A 16,849-nucleotide genomic window follows, 5' to 3' on the forward strand; every position below is an offset into this window, starting at 1 on the left:
GTCAGGGTGGTGTGCGCCGCTCCCCTGCTCGTGCAGAGATACAGCCCTGGAACATCCTTGAATATCCTCGTTCAAGCTGGGGAGCAAACGGGGGAGCCCTGGCGGCAGGTCTCCATCCTGCTCCAGTCTCCTCCATCCTCCTCCATTTCTCTCCATTCCCTCTCCATTCAAGCGCGCCCCGTTTCTCTCTTCTTCAAACGCTCACTCGCCGGCGCTGCGACCGCCAACCGTGTCGTCCTCCAGACGCTCTCCACCGCCGTCAACTTCAAAACGGCAAGCCGGAAGATTGAGAGGCTCCACGACTCGTGTTTGACGAACCAACGGCTGCATGGCGTGGAGTGCCTACTGCGTTAGTCGGGCAACCTGGACCACTATCTACGTCATAACGGGGGCAGGCCGCATTGTGCGCATTGAGTGTGGTCGAGGATGAGGACAGATGGAGAAATTGGAGACCTTTTTTTTGCGGTCTCAGATGTCGACGATTTTTTTTCGAGTTTTTTTTCGAGACCAGTGTCCGCCTCCCGCTCCCTGCCAAGCCTGCGTCTTCCCCTCAACAAACGTGGAGCGCAAGGCGCAAGTCCGTGGAGCTCTGGAGCCTCGTCCAACGCGTCGCGGCTTCACGGCTCGGGCTCGTCCATCTCGGCGCCGGCGGAAGAGGGGACGTTATGGGGAGATGTTTTGAGGGGAAAGAAACCGCGCGACGACTGAGAAGGCGCAAAGGATTGCCAATTGAGTCCTGTGACTTGTCCAACCGTCGGAAGTACAGACAAACGCCCCCAAAAAACTCAATCCACCAGGGCGGGCCATTTACATGCAAGAGAAGCCACGAAGAATACACGAAGAATCCCGTGAGGCGCTGCCGTTCCCTCCTCCTTGCCCGATGTTCTTAGGTACATTGATTAGCGGCACAAAAAGGCCTGACAGTTGTCAAAGAGGCGCGGAATGGCGGACGGAGTACTCTCCGTGGTCATTGGCCACTGGCGCGGAATCTGGACGAGGAACGCCAAAGTCTCAGTGTCATGGATGGTGAAGACTCTTCCGCGTCTGTTCCCCCGGCCTGATCCAAGTCGTGCGACACACCCGCGCAAACCAAGGTCCGAACGGCTTGCAGTCCAATCGGCTATCCGTCAGCTGCACGACAAGGCCAGGCAGGCGGATGCAAGGCCGCGCAGCACACCGTCCAGCGCAGGCCAGAGATAGAGGCAAGTAACACCGACATGCCGTGTTTCTGTCGACAGATGGGCTCAATATGCTTTACGCCTGCCGTCGATAGCGCGGGACAAATTACCGCAACCAGGCTCACAGCCGACACCGTCTGGACGTACACGCGCTCCTACAGGCCCGGTCGATTAGGCCTGCTCTTGGCGCCACACCAGATACGGCTGTTCAATTGCGATGCTGCTTCATGTTTCGATACCGAGAGGCCACATGCCTGCCTGCCATTCTCCGGCTAGTCGCTCTTTTCTCGGCGCTGAAGCCCTGTCTCGTTCAGCTCGCCCAGAATGTGTGTAGAGATGGGCACGAGTCCACCGGGAATATGATACATACACAGTAACTGCACTCGACATCGGAAGTCGTCCTGCTGCTGGGCTCACAATTGCTGTGCCGCTTGACGTTGCGCGTAAGCGAGCGAGAGCCACTCCCACTCTGTCTCTCAATCCCACTCGCTGGCTGCTCGGCAAGTCTTGAGTGTGTGGGCAGCAAGATTGCTGTGGCACCAGTCGAATCCACCGGGGACCCCGAGTCAGACGAGAGCCCGAGATAAACAGAATGAAGTTGAGGGAACCTACACTAAAATTCCCGTCGAAACACAAGCACCGCACGAAAGTAGCGACCGACAAAAAGAAGAGCCGACAGGCAACGCAGCCTGGCCACGGCGGCCACACAGGGACTCGCAGGGGACGACTGGAGAGATAGCGACAAGGCAAGACAGGCGCTGGAGACGACCTGGACAGACTACAGACGACAGGGGTGGGGCCCGCGGACGAGGGGGGGCAAAGAGCATGGGCATGGGCATGGGGGGTCTACATACGGACGTGTGTACACTCGAATGTACACTTTGAGGGGGTCCCGCAACGCCGCGGCCACATCCAATGAGATGGACGTCATTTTTTGGTCCCGGCGAACGCGACACAGACAGCCAACTGATAGCCCAGTTAGGAGAGGGACTTGGGACTGCACGGCACTCCAGTCGACTCGAATGGAGCTTGGAGGTGTGCAGTGAGAGAGGACTGCCTCAACTCAATTGAGTCCTTCCCTGCCGGGCCTCTCAGCCTGTCTGCGTGTCTCTGTCTTGTCTCTTCGACAGACCCTTGCCTGTTTTTTGCCTCTTTTCTTTTCTTCCATCCTTTTAAACTCTTCATCCTCCCGTTCCCTCGGTCTTGGAACACCTCAAGCCAAACCACATCTGGTCGATCACTTCCCCCCAAATTAAGATTCATCCCTTCTCAGGCTTTTGGGTCCTACCGCCACCTGCCGCATGTCTTTTTGAATCACAGGCACATCTTCCTTTAACCTTCCTCTCTTTCTTCCTTCCTCCTACCGGCCCATGAGCCCTCCTGGCTTGCCATTCGATAATTGTCAAGTCAACTTCAGGGCTCTTCGACCAATCGATCAACATGTCGCAGTTTGTTTCCCAGGACCCTGGTGCTCGTGAGCACGACCTCGGCTTTGCCAAGGGCGATGTCAAGGACGGCTTCACTGCTCGTCCCTCCCGCTCCGACGATGGCGCCGCCGACAACATGCTCGAGTCTCTGGGTTACAAGCCCGAGCTCGAGCGCAACCGCTCGACTCTCCAGGTCGCCTTCATGTCCTTCGTTCTTGCGTCCATTCCCTACGGTCTGGCTACCACGATGCTTTACCCCCTTGCTGGCGGTGGCCCCGTCAACATCATTTGGGGTTGGCTCGGCGTGTCTCTGATCATCATCTGTGTCGCTGCGTCGCTCGGTGAAATCACCAGTGTTTATCCTACTGCCGGAGGTACTTACCGACTCTTTGTTTTGTGCTTGCTCCGTTCCGCCCGCGTGGCGCCCGGCCGAGTCCCCGATATTTTTTGCTTGGCTTGCCGGCGCGCCCGTTCCCGTCCCGGTCTCCACGGTTGCTGACTATTTTCTCTGCAGGTGTCTACTACCAGGCCTTCATGCTCGCTTCTCCCAGATGGCGCCGCGCAGCCTCTTGGGTTTGCGGCTGGCTCTACGTCGTTGGAAACATTACCATCACTCTCGCTGTGAACTTCGGAACTGCGCTCTTCTTCGTCGCGTGCATCAACGTGTTTGAATCGGAGCCCGGTGTTGGTGTCCTTGCCGGCGAGCCGTACCAGGTTTTCCTCATTTTCCTGGGTCTGACTCTGCTTTGCAACGCCGTCTCCTCGCTCGGCAACCGCTGGCTGCCTATCCTTGATGTAAGAAAAAAATTTGCTCGTATCTCCTGTGATTTGTGAATTGTGTACTAAACGTTGTGAAAATTCTAGACCGCTGCCATCTTCTGGACCTTTGCCGGTGTCTTCGCCATTATCATCTCCGTCCTCGTCATTGCCAAGAACGGCCGCCATGATGCCAAATACGTCTTCACCCACTTCGAGGCCAACTCTGGCTGGCCCGAGGGCTGGTCTTTCATGGTCGGCCTTCTGCACGCCGGATACGCCACCTCGTCCACGGGCATGGTCATCTCGTGAGTTGCGCCTTTAAAATCGTAGTACGTGGTCTTGCGCAGCTAACCATTTTGAAGCATGTGCGAAGAGGTCAAGAACCCCTCGAAGCAGGTCCCTAAGGCTCTCGTCTTCACCGTCTGCCTCAACACTCTCGCCGGTCTCCTCTTCCTGATCCCCCTCGTCTTCGTCCTCCCCGACATCACCATGCTCATCAACCTCGCTTCCGGCCAGCCCGTCCCCACCATCATCAAGGAGGCCATCGGCAACTCTGGCGGTGCTTTCGGTCTCCTGTTTCCCCTCATGGTTCTCGCCGTCCTCTGCGGTATCGGCTGCACCACCGCCGCTTCCCGCTGCACCTGGGCCTTTGCTCGTGACGGTGCCATTCCCGGCTCCCGCTGGTGGAAGGAGGTCAACCACAAGCTCGACGTTCCCCTGAACGCCATGATGCTCTCCATGGCTGTCCAGATCATCCTCGGTGTCATCTACTTCGGTTCCAGCGCCGCCTTCAACGCCTTCTCTGGTGTTGGTGTCATCTGCTTGACCGCCTCCTACGCCGTCCCCATTGCCATCAGCCTGTTCGGCGGCCGCACCCACTTGGTCGGCGCGGACTTCAACCTTGGCGCTTTCGGTGCCTTTGCCAACGTTGTTGCTCTTGGTGAGTTTTGGTCACAATATCTGCTGTCAAACGTGTTACTAACAAACTTTCAGCCTGGTCTCTCCTCGCCATGCCTCTGTTCTGCATGCCCACCTTCGTCCCCGTCACTCCTACAACCATCAACTACGCCCCTGCCGTCTTCGTCGCCGCTTGCCTCATCTCCGGTATCTGGTACTTCGCCTGGGGTCGCAAGAACTACGCCGGTCCCCCGTCCGAGGAGGTCCAGAACTAAGAGCCTCGCAACCACCTTTTTCATTCATCAGAAAATACGCTCAGAACGATTTCGGAGCCAGGCACTCAAACGGCCGAAATGTCTTTGAGCTAGGCCGAGGTTCGACTGAGCATATACAAAACAAAAACCTCTGGAGCAGGTCAATTGGACTGCGGGACAAGGCTACACACGACTTTCATGGACAACAGCAACAACAGAACTATGCAAGGTCTAATGATCACAAAGAATTGTTACGCGGGGAGGCGCTCGCGGGCTTGGGCGCATTATGCTATGGTTTTCACAAAAAAAGAGGACGTCAAAAAGCAAGAGAGGAGGGCGGTTCTGTATATAAAATGATACCCCAGTGCTTAATTCACTTCATGAAGCAACGCTTGATCTAATTTTCCTGGTGATACTCTCATTGTAACTTTCTACGGCTAGCCGAGCGGACACACTCAACTTCTGATACTACCTACTAAATGTTTTTTCCATCAATTGAAGCCATTCCCAAACTCAGATACATTCAATACAATCCGAGTTTTATCCGCTACAGACGTCAATAAGCATGACACTTTTCATCCCATCACATCGGAGCGACATAATACACGATGCAAGGAATCTAGCAGAAAATAGCAAGGTCCATCCCCTAATCCCCAAATGGAGACGCGCATCATCGCCAAGCCCTTCCATTCCGCATCCGCACAGCATGACCCCGTGGGGGATGGAAGGGGGACCCGGGATGATGGCGCCTTGGCGGAATGGAGCAACTTTGGCTTCATAAAGAGTACAGAAACTAAATTTGGATCAAAGGAAAGAGATGGTCGGTCTGAGTAGGGAGACGTGAACAACGAGTGAAGATATTTTTCCATTTGAGAAGGCCCCGCTTTTTGGCCGTGCCGTGGTGAAACGCGACGGCCGAGATGGACGGTGCGGCGCTCGGGGCCGGAGTGGGGCGGGAGGCGACGGAAGTTGTCCGCTTTTTTTTTTCAACGGTAGAAATCCTGGAAGGGCAGCGGGGCGGTTGATGGCATTGAGGGGGCCACACACACCAGACGACGGATCTCGTTCTTGTTCTTGGTATGACAGCCCTGTTTTGGAGGTGGTTAGGGGGAGGGGAGGTCCCTGCAGAAGAGAAATGTATCCACGGGTGTGGTTATGCTGCTAATGGGGGCGGAAGTTGGGGATGGGAGATGACGTAGAGGGGTGGAGTATTCTTCTGGAAGGAATCCGGGTTTGTGGATGATAAAGTGCTTTTTCACAACTACACAATCCTTATCTCATTTAAACGGGCTGTCCCCGTCGAGGGAAATCCAAGGCCCAGCTTCTTCTGGAGCTTCTCGGTGTTCCCCAGCAGCGTCTTGAGCACCGCATTCTCTTTGCCGATTGCACCTCGTTGTGGAGCGATACTAGAGCCCGCTTGAGGGGATTCTTGAGGTTGACGTCGGTGTAACTTCATGTTTACGCTCTTGTCCCTGACGGTCTTTGCGCGTTGATAGCTTCGCGGACTTAATCCACTCTCGCTGCGAGGTCCTTTTTTCTCCTGCCGTCCTCGGACTGCTTATCACTTCAAGTTCAGCACCCACTTGGCTATGAGGCCGGCGTTGATTGTCGTGTCCTGTATGAATAATGTGCCTGAGTGCCGCCGTGACGTCCTTGAGACGCGGTTCAGCCCTGGCTGCCTGTGGCTTTGTCAAAGAGTCGTGCGGTGTTGAAGCCGTCACATCTAGCAGGCACTTTGTAACCATTGGTCAACAGATTCGCCTCTTCTGTAAAAGACATTGGGTCAGGCAAATCAATCGCATAAGCAGGCGGTAGGGATGGCAATGTTACCGTGCTCAACGTAGAACTTGTATCATAAGGGGTCGCCTTCAAGTTATACGCTTTGACAAGTTTGACAGTGCGGCTGCTTTTCAGTGCTTCGTCAGAACAACTGGCGAACCTCCCTGTCGACTTTCGTTTACAGAGGTCTCGGGCATATCTCTCCTATACAATTTTCCCTCCAGCTGAGAGCTTTGCCACACATCTGCTTGATCTACAGCCTTATTACAATGTCGAGTCACTAGAGCACCATCTTCCTGAACCAGCACGTGTGGAATTTCTCCCTGTGGAGGTTGCCAAAGGTTGCATTATCGCAATCCTTCGGATCCTGCTAACGCTCGTGACTGTAGCCGACGTCCACAGAAGACCGCTCGAGTTTCTTGTTGGAGTCACCACGGCCGTCACGGCTTCATCCTAACACCCCGGTCGTTGCTGGAGTCGACGCGAAGCTGCGCGTGTGGGAGATCGCGAGCCATGCGGTAAAAGTCCCATTCAAACGTCAGGTCATAGATGATGGGCTTGTGGCTCAGATAGGGAAGATCTCATCTGGGTCGATGCCGGCGTATTAAGCCGTCGGCAGGGTCTGACAAAAGCTTATTAAAGGTCAACAAATAAGAAAGGAGAGGCTCTACTGACCGGATCACAAAAGTAAACCCCAGTTCACTTGACGCGCAGAAAGCAATCATCTCCCTCTCCATGCGTACATTCCGTGATCTTCGTCAAGTGCGGTCTGATGGGACAAGGCCCGCCAAAGCAGCTGCCGGGCTTTCTCCGATCATTGCCCCCGGTGCCACGTCGTTCTACAGTCATGGGACCATGGTTTTCCGAGCCCAATGATTATTGGTGTTGGAGATCGCCGCACAGAATTGAAGATCGCTTCAGCCTGGGTAGACTCGAGGTCCTATGGTTCTTCAGGGGTCTGCCCGGGGACCAGTTCTGCGACGAGAGCAGCTACGTCTCGATGCCCTAGAACGCGGCAGATCGCCTCCTGTCTGGATACTAAGACAACGGCGAAGCGAACGAGGAGGGAATTTCTCTGGCCAAGGCTGGTAAGAGCTTTCCAGATCGTGCTTTTTTTTAGTTGGCTTTGACGGCACGGCTGATGAGATAGAGATAACAGAGTCTTGCAGCTCTTGAAATATCATTCGTGCGTTGAGTAGGTGAGCAGTTCCATCCAGGCATCTCTGCACAGCCGTCTTCTGGGGTTTGGTCTACCCAAGGAATTCAGCTACGGAGTGTGTCCAGACCAAGATGACAATGGAATTATATGAACTATGACTTATTCTCTGAAGTGATGATGTACTGTATAACGGCTGGGTTTTCTTCTCTTTGACCCAGCTTCGGTCGTGCCTGCCGTTCAGGAAATGGCCTCACCTTGACCAACCCACCACGTGACTCCAAGTGACCCTTTTGGTTTGTTTTAAGGCAGATCAAAAGAGGCCCACAACTCCGTTGCTTTTCGCCTCTTCTCTCGTATTCATCGCGCTGTACTAGCCTCTTTCACCCAGCATCCATCGTGCCTGCCGTTCAGGAGACTGCCCGCTTACCCAGAACGAGCGTGCACGTGACTCAGCAAGATTCACCTCGTTCTGTTTACTTTTCAGAAGCAAGTCAAAGGAAGGCCACAAAACGCGGCCTCCCGTCCTCATCTCTTCCCTCGTATTCAATATCTCACACTCCACCAACCAAGCCACCACTTTCTCCCCTCTTCACACATCACCAACCACCAACAACCACAGACCAGGGACAACACCAAGTAAGTATCACATCTTCTCTTTTCCTATGTCTTCTTGCCTATCACGATCATGGAAATCGTGGAAGTGCTGTTTTTATGATGGCAGCTTGGCAGGTGCTGGCATCTCAGGGTTTGCTGGCCTGTCTGTTCCAGTTCACAGCTGAACCTCCTTTGAGCTTCCCTCCACCCCCCCTTTGACAGCAAATTTTGCACTCCCAAATTTGTTTCTCTTTTTTGTGCTTGTGAGTGCGCCCTTGGCTCAAGCAAGCACAGACAAAATTGCACAAGTCAGCCTCAATCAGATCTTCAGCCTTTGTGACGAAGGAGCCCCAGCTGATTGTTCCAGACCACACCAGTGACTCGCTTTTGGCCCGCTGATTGAGCCTTCGATCGATCTGTCCCAAATCCGACTGATGCCAGCTTCATTTGCCTGATTGATTGAGCGATCGTCCCAGGGACCGGGCCTTATCCCGCTCCCCCAAGATGGACGTGCCTTCCCCGCGGACCCCAAGACAGGTGTGTTTCGCTGTTTTGCCAGAAACTGAACAAAGTCAGCGACAAGGACTCTCAACACCATGGCCTCAAGTGACAAACATCGTGAAATTTTGCAATTGACTAACCTATGACACAGGCTCCTGCCACATCTACGGTACAGCGGACGGGATCCCGATCTTTCCAATGGGTATGGTCGTATGCCTTCAGCACTCCATCAATTGGAACCGACCTCAACCTCCATGCCTTCCAAATTACTGCTTCATCACTATGTTTCCTCGCCATGACCTCCAGCCAGCACTACATCCCTAATCAGTGTCCGCCCGATTTGCAATCCAGGCCGCTCGATGCGCGCGTCTCGACCCTTCCTCGAGGCTCCCACTGCATTGCAAGCCCAGCTGGCACTTAAGAACGATCTTGGACTCTGTCGAGTCTGTATGCGATGCGGGCAAGCACATGTGTCTCATCGCCCATGACGTTGACGCATGACTTTAAGCACCATGACCAAGCCACCATGGTAATCCACAGCATGCCAAGGCTGTCCATCCCCAAGATGCATCTCATGAGCGTGCTTCCTCCCCTATATCAAGGTTTGCAAACCCCAAGGCCATAAATCACTCGGCATGATCACTAATTATCCATTACAGGAAGCCTCTGTTGCCTGAGAGTGGCTGAATAATTCGACGATGACCGACCTGCTCCGGTGTGATGGAACGAGCCGAAATTGCATCAGCCAAAGAAAGCAAGGCGGCATTCAGGTTCATGTGCTCTTGGGAAGAATTCGATGCTTCGGCGCGAGGTCATGCATGGAAACTCAAGCAGCTTGGTCTCCGTCGACGCAACTCAGATCTTTCGACGTGTTAACCCAGCACAAGGGCTCCTGTCAGATCCTCCGCTATGGGAGCATCAAACGGCAACGTCGTCCTGCTTCACAGCGAACGACTCAGCCAACATTTGCAAACTTCGATCTTTCAACTCGGGCCCAATCGAAGATCCCTGCTGACATGAGCAAGAATTGCGTCTCCAAGCCACTTCATCCGCCCAGCCTACAATCAGTCTCCCATCCCGAGGCACGTTACCGACCCCTCTTGCTGCAATTCAGTTCAATATCCGAGGGTGAAATCCACGAAGCCCATTCTTTTGATTTCTCAATCATCAAACATGGGAAGAGTCGTTCCCAAACAACAGCTCCAGTGGCGACAGCATGTGTCTATCTTCTAACAGCCTTGGATTCTCAGTCAAGGCAACAGAAACAAATCCTGCTGAGTTTTCCGCGATGATCCGCAGTAATCTTTTGCTTTGGCGGTGCAGAGGAAGCTACTATGAAAGCCATCATGGAACATGCTTGACTATGCGCGGGCTTTGCTGGACGGGAAGAGTGACTTGGGCAGAATGGGTCGGTGTTCTCGGGAAAACCTGCCTAAATTCGGCACCCTGGCGACTATCCAAGTACTGGGCAAAAGCTCGAAATTCCATTTGCTGTTTGGGTGTTGGTCGCAGACGGTCATGGCTTTCGATGGCGGTTGAAGGCATTTCCAGCTTGGAAAGGCTAGGCCAGCATCTTTGTGCGGCATACTCTCATTACGCGTCCGTCCGCATGAACCAGTCCTTCAGCGGTGGCATTGGTCGAGGACTTGGACTGAATGTGGACGTCGCCAAGAGGCTCTTCATTTGGGGTCTCGTCTGCGTCTTGACCTTCTATCCGAACTGGTGCGAGTCTTCCCGAGCCCTCCTGTCATTGGACCAGATGACCGAGAGACGTCTCCAATGCCAGCGCCAAATCAGGACGAAAAAGAAACCACGAGCATGGGCGTAGTGGACCAATGATATCGAACAAGAAGCGGCAGCAGCAAACGTAGCTCTTCCGACTGGCTCTCATGACATATTATTATGGCAAGGTATGCGTGCTCATCACTGACTTAAATCATCATTACTGACTTGGCGCAGACACTAACTGGCGGGCAGAATGCAGCTGCAGGTTGTCCGTCCGGTCCCTCCTCGAAACCTGCGACAAGAGGTGGAAGAACACACCTCGAATGTGGACGTCGCCAACATTTGCTTCTGGAAGGGCAACATGCAGTTGCATTTGCTCGCCCGTTCTTGCAAACTTCAACAACGACATCTCCTTACGACAATTTCTTGGTAAGGCAGCCCCGAGTTCCGAGAGGCCGGAAGGCTTTCACGCAACGCCCAGCTGACCAAGTCACCCAGACGCACCCCAGAGCCAGCATGATCAAGCACACTCGACCTCGGAATCTGAGACCAGACTGGGGGTCACGAGAAACAACGCGCCTTGTGGAAAGCAACGGTATTTCGACATTTCACGATTCCGTTTAGAGCGCAAGCTCCCCTTTTACCCTTCCTCCGAGACTATTGCAGCGACAACCCCTAGTCGAAACCTCCGAGAGTGCGTGCAAGGAACTTGTCGAAGATACTGGAGCCACCTGTTTGCCAAGGACTACAGATTGATGATCCAGACTTGGGGAGACTGTCGGTCTTGAGCCAAACGGCTGAGGCTATTGGGAGCCTCGTGGATACTTCCTGTCTTCGTCAAGGGCGAAACCTGTCTAAGGCTCATGCGTGGCAAAAGACACCCTGACATCACCTTGGATATGAAACCTTTCTTGTCTTCGCCATTAGTGCAAGTCCTCTTCGTCCGGCCATCTAGGGAACCTGGATGGTCCGGGTCCAACGATTGCCTTCGGTCTGGGCGAAAGCCCTTTTGACCCCGTTCTCACCGGGGCATCTGGATTGGGTGGGCAGCGCATTCGCCTCTCATTCTGCTCTCGGAGCATGGATTGGCCTCAAAGTCCCTGCAGACAGACCTCATGGCAAAATCGGCACCGCCATGTCATTTTCTCGGGCCCTCCTATCCATTTAGGAAGGGTGAAAGCCCTTTCTACACTGCGACTGTTGAAGTCGATGAGAAAATTGCAGAGCTCCATGCGGAGGTAGCTCGACTTCAGGAGGAGGTCCCCAATCAAGGCTGGGCGTCGGGCTCTAACTATTTTCTCGGACTCCAAGTAAGCCTTCAATCAACCTCTTGAGGACTGAGATCTTGTCACCCATGCTTTAGCATCTAGGGATACCGCGGGCCCTTGAATACAGATGGGCGAACGGACGCCTTCATGTCATCAAATTACAAAATGTGAGAGGCTGGAATTATCGAGAAGCGACACCTTGAAGAGTACAAGAAGAAGTTGGATGGGGCTCAGCAGAGCGTCAGGCCTCTTGATGAAGCCAGCTCGCACGTTGCTTCCGGCTCAGCTTCGTCTCATCAGACGCTGTGATGGACGCTAGCAAACAACTCAAGCACCTTCACAGCGCCTATGGACCCTCTCGCATTTGCCCCAACCAGCACTTTACACACCCTGCAACGTCAGGTTCTCGACAAAACGCAACGCATCAAGGAGATTCAATGGCGGTGCGTTGTCAGCTCGAATCCGGAGCGTCTGGTCTTGGCGAAAAAGATGATTTAGACAATTTCCACAAGAACTAGCGGAATACTTGTGTCTATGGGCAGCAGGCGAGATGATCGATCACCTGCAGCGCTTGCGCCTCATTCGAGGACTCTCCTTACGGCTCTTCGTAGCATTTCACAGCCTTCGGTAATGCCTCAAGACTATTCAAACAATTTTGGTACGTTTTCCATGCCTCCGTCATCTGTCTCCTCATTTGTCGACGGCGTTGGCATGGCTGACTTTGCAAAGTTCGCAGACGCTCTCATCAACGACTTATACCAAGGGATCAAGCTGCACGGACGTATCGAACTCTCGGCATTCACGCATCAAGACTTTTTCAAAAGTTCTCAATGATGAGACAGGCTGCACTCAAAGGCAAGTTGTACAATGTAGTGTTGAGATCAAACAAAGGTTGGAACAATCAGCCAACAACAATAACAGCACTACTGAGTACCACCTTTCGAATACATTTCTCATCTTCACTTCCGCCCAAACACATACATGCTGGATGATTCTACACCGGGAACGTCCATGGCCTGTGATGAAGCAATCTGCGTTTGTGACACCCTCCTCCTCCTCTTCTGGCGTCATCAGCTAACCACGAGAATCACCAGAATTCGAATGTTTCCGACTTGGGCCTCTCGAGGGGCAACGACGGAGGAGGTGGCTTGGTATTCATCAGCCGAATTCGCGATATTTCCGGAACTGTGGTGACGAATGCAACCTGCGGATTTATTTCGACGAACTCCCTTTCGCCGATTTTCTGGCATAGCAATTCTCGCGTCATGGGCCCGTTGCCGTTTGGTGTGCAGGGCCATCGATAACGGTGCACTGAGATCAACTCTCATCACGGAGATCAGATACCAGATTGCATCTGAAATTCAACGTACTGCTGTTGCGATGAAGGGAATCCCGCCTTCAAATTTTTTTCAACAACAAAGTACCAAAAAAGCTTGAAAATCAAAAACCGAAAAGATCCAGGAAACATCAGTACACCAAACAATTCCTGCGGGGGCTGCCCCGGTAGCAGCCCCCGCGTCAAGCGCCCGTTGCCTCTGGGCTTGCACCCCATGGGATAATGGGCCGATTTCAGCAACATTGTTCTCGTCTTTTTCCGGGCTCGTCCTTTTCCGGGCCGCCATACTTTCTGTGTTTTGGTCAATTGGGGGCGGGCCTCCTCCCAGTGCCGAGGTGGGCAGCTCACCCTTCGCGCCATTGTCTCTGTGTGTCTCCGCGGTCTCTGGAGAGATCATGAAGCCCATTGATAAGGCCTGCGGGCCACGTCAATATGCAGATATCGGAGAGTCGATTCGCCGACGAATTTCCTTCGAGGCGGGCTTCCCTCATGTGAAGCCCGCCTCTTGTCGGCGTCGCGCCTCGCCGCGACCGCAACGGCCCGTCTTTCGCCTGGAGCGGTCGATGCGTTCGCATGGGACATCAACGGTCCCTTCTTCTGATCTGATCGGCCCATGGTCGTGGGTTGGCCGCCCGAGGAGATTCAAACTCAGAACATGTCTCGGCGACATGATGGGATGCATCATGGGAAGCGTTGCTGGGTCCACGATGTTGGTAAGTCGACTCAGCTGCTCTCTGTCCTCGTCTTCAAAGCTTACCTTATCGTCCTCTTCAGGGTTGCCGCCAAGTCCCCGAAACGCCTCATGGGAAAGAGCACAAACATGCAAACAAAATGTCCGCAGTCCAAGACATTGGGGGCAAGTTCTTCCCTTTTCCTTCTCCCTGGCTCAGGACACAGCTTCTTTCCATCTATGCGGAGCCACTGCTAACTTGTCTTTGTAGTGTGTGTGCTCTTTCTTCAATGGAGAGCAGCGTTGGCATTCGTTATGACGGCCTGTACGATGTTGTTGGTCGCGAGACAGTTCCGAAGAACGAGGCCGGCACCTATTCCAGATTCGAGCTCCACCGTCACGATGGTCGAGGACAATTTATGTATCGAAATCCATATCACGCGATATGAGTACGGGTACTTGAGAATACGCACAGAGGCACTTGGGAAGGGTCAACCTCAAAAGGTCGGAGGAGATGGCATTGGATTGGTTGATGACGGTCCACGGATGTCGATTATTCAAGGAACTCGTACCTAGTTGACATGGACGGTTCGTGTACGATGGATTACCTAGTGTGCTTGACCAATCGACAAACGAATCGAAACCCTGAAAGCATTTGTGTCCAGTACCATGCACACCTGCGCAGAGAGTGAGATCGTGAATCGTTTGCTTGATAAAGTGCGCCAATCGTTGGCATTGACTCATTCTAGACCTCCTGCCGAGGCAAGTGCCCGAGACTCTATGGCCATCGCCGGGACAAAGTGTACTGACTGAAGAAGCCACTCAAGCCGATCCTGGCTTTGGGCTTCTCCAATATCCCACGTGTGTTTCCTTGGCTGGCAGATGCCAAGCTACCGCGATGTTACGTTCACGCCGGTACCTTGCATGGAGTCATGAGGCGGCCTTGGCAACTCGAGCGACGTCCGGTTTCCGAGAAGTCGGTCGCAGTGGTTGTAGCGAGAGGACGGCATCAGCCCATGGGGCTTCAGAAGTGCGGAAGTCGACTTCCCCAGTGCAATTCCTATGATGTTGACAAGAGGTACACTTTCCTGGTAACCCTTAGCTATGAGAAGAAGAATCATCATGTTCGGTATGCATCAGGACATCAGTCTCATCATCCAGGCGAAAACTTCTGGAATCGAAGACAACAGTCACGCACGACGGGCAGCTCATACAAATAAGAGACGGCCTTGGCACGAAACATCCCATCGTTTCAGTCGTCAGATTAAACTCTAAAGTTCTGTCTAAGATAACCTTAGTCGGAACATTTTTCTAGACCACCCTCCCACGGGAAAGTCTCCGCACCCCAACCTGCTCCTACTGACTACATCTCGAATCAGCATCCTTGCCAAAATCCTTGCAGACCTCCCGGCCGAGAGCGTTGATCCCCTCGACAACCCACAGCCGGTAGTTGGAAAACACAAACACCTTGCCGGGCGCGAACGCAAAGTTGTTCGACACCTCGCCAATGTGAATCTTGCCCAGCAGGACGCCCTCGGGGTTCCACACGTGCACGCCGTCGCCGCAGCCAGCCCACACATTGCCGTCCGTGTCGGTGTGCACACCATCCGGGAAGCCAGAATCAGCATACGCGAACATGCGCTTGTTGGCCAGCCGCTTGCCGTCCACAATGTCGAACGCGTAGATGGTCGCCGGGCCCGTCAGGTTCGCCGTGTACTCCTGCGCGCCCGTGTCGGAGACGTACAGCGTCTTGTAGTCGGGCGAGAACTCGAGCCCGTTGGGCTGCCGGAAGCCGTCCGCGACGACCTGCACGGCGCCCGTCGCGGGCGAGAAGCGGTACACCTGCGTCGGCAGCTGCGAGGCCGGGCGGAAGTGCTGGAACAGGCCGTACTCGGCGTCGGTGAACCACAGGTCGCCCGTGCCGGGGTGCTGACGCACGTCGTTGACGGAGGAGAAGTTGCGCCCGTTGAAGCCGACGAGCAGCGGCTGCGACTTGTTCGTGTTGACGTCGACGGCGAGCAGCTGGGAGTAGGATGCGAAGTCGCCCTCGTCGCACCACACCTGCATGGGCGGCGTGGCGGAGGTGTCGGCGCCGGGCGGGTAGTAGGAGGTGCCGCCGTTGGCCTCGGCGAGGTTGGTAAGCTGGGTGCTGGTGATGGAGAGGTCGTCGAGGGAGAGGACGGTGATGTTGATGTTGTCGGCGAGGGACTGGTAGTTTGAGGAGATGTAGAGCGAGTTGTCCTTCTTGTTGTAGATGCCGCCCTCGTGGAAGGCCTGCCAGGGCAGGTCGGCGATCTTGCGGGCGGTGGCGTTGGCGCCGACGACGTCCGCGAAGGCCGGCTCGTAGGCGAGCAGCGAGATGGCCGGGGTGGAGAGGTTGGCGGCGTTGATGGAGGCGAGGTAGCCCGCGCCGCCGACGGCGAGGGCGTTGAGGTCCACGTTGACGAGAGACATGGTGGCGGCCTGGAACCAGAGGGCGATCTGCTGGAGGGAAGGGATGTTGCTGCTGGAGAGGCCGATGCCTTCGAAGAACTGGGAGAAGCCGTACCGGGAACCCTCGGCGGCGGAAGAAGAAGCAGCAGCAGCAGCAGTGGTGTCGGTCGTGGCGGCGGCAGAGGACGCGGGATGGGAAGCTTCCTCTTTATGCTCCCGGTCATCGGCCAGGTTCAACTGCTCCGTATCCATCCGGGTGAGAAGCACCCTGCTCAAAACACTGCAGGCAGTCTCCGTCTGTGGAAACGCAATGACGTTTGAATGGGACGTCAGGCCGTTGGTGGCTCTTGTTAGCGGCGGCCGGTAAGATGGTGATGGGCGCACGCGCGGAGTCAAGGGCCGGGCTAGCTTTGTAGGGGATCGGAGACAGCAGCAACAAGCCAATATCTTGTTTGTGTCTTGGCCATGTTACCCCGCAGAGAATGTTTCTCTGCCTCTCTTTCTCCCCACAATCGGGGCCAAGACCCTTGTCCGGCACTCGACACCCATCGCGGAGAGAAGTCCGGCTTCGGAGCAGGTGGGGCTCCACGGTGCCATTGCATTTGGAGGTGCGGACAATGAGCGGACGTTTTCTTTTCCTTCCTCATATCTTGGACCCCCTCGAACCCGTTGTCCGGCAGTTACACGCGCAGCCTCCCTCATCTGAGTCAGTGCGAGCTGCACGATGTTGGAGAAGGGCAAGACAGGAAAGTCGGGCAAGGAATGTGGAGGCGGAGATTTTGCTGCTCATGAACAGGGGGGCAGATCTTGGACAAAGTGCGGAGATGATGCAACTCTAACCCCACAACCAGACGACTTGACAAGCAGCT

At 54.5% G+C, this 16,849-nt stretch overlaps 4 protein-coding genes across 4 annotated transcripts; 3 read left to right on the forward strand and 1 right to left on the reverse strand.

The window, feature by feature from the left end:
- Positions 1–2,618: 2,618 nt before the first annotated feature.
- CGGC5_v008471 (putative amino-acid permease) lies at positions 2,619–4,536 on the forward strand (the record flags this gene model as incomplete). The annotated part of the gene is made up of 5 exons (XM_032027783.1): positions 2,619–2,979; positions 3,120–3,400; positions 3,470–3,669; positions 3,727–4,304; positions 4,358–4,536. 5 exons carry the CDS (start codon positions 2,619–2,621, stop codon positions 4,534–4,536), a joined length of 1,599 nt encoding a protein of 532 aa, XP_031891831.1.
- An 8,016-nt stretch (positions 4,537–12,552) lies between these two features.
- CGGC5_v008472 (uncharacterized protein) lies at positions 12,553–12,845 on the forward strand (the record flags this gene model as incomplete). The annotated part of the gene is made up of 2 exons (XM_066152020.1): positions 12,553–12,576; positions 12,636–12,845. The coding sequence occupies 2 exons, from the start codon at positions 12,553–12,555 to the stop codon at positions 12,843–12,845; spliced, it is 234 nt and encodes a 77-aa protein (XP_066008603.1).
- A 739-nt stretch (positions 12,846–13,584) lies between these two features.
- Positions 13,585–13,996, forward strand: CGGC5_v008473 (uncharacterized protein; the record flags this gene model as incomplete). Its single annotated transcript, XM_066152021.1, has 3 exons — positions 13,585–13,590; positions 13,652–13,710; positions 13,819–13,996. The coding sequence occupies 3 exons, from the start codon at positions 13,585–13,587 to the stop codon at positions 13,994–13,996; spliced, it is 243 nt and encodes an 80-aa protein (XP_066008604.1).
- A 907-nt stretch (positions 13,997–14,903) lies between these two features.
- gnl-5 (Gluconolactonase) lies at positions 14,904–16,232 on the reverse strand (the record flags this gene model as incomplete). Its single annotated transcript, XM_032027795.1, has 1 exon — positions 14,904–16,232. The coding sequence occupies one exon, from the start codon at positions 16,230–16,232 to the stop codon at positions 14,904–14,906; it is 1,329 nt and encodes a 442-aa protein (XP_031891809.1).
- Between the last annotated feature and the right edge of the window lie 617 nt (positions 16,233–16,849).

Source organism: Colletotrichum fructicola (assembly GCF_000319635.2).
Source record: "Colletotrichum fructicola Nara gc5 chromosome Unknown KSG_Nara_v1_contig04, whole genome shotgun sequence".
Lineage (NCBI taxonomy): Eukaryota > Fungi > Ascomycota > Sordariomycetes > Glomerellales > Glomerellaceae > Colletotrichum > Colletotrichum fructicola.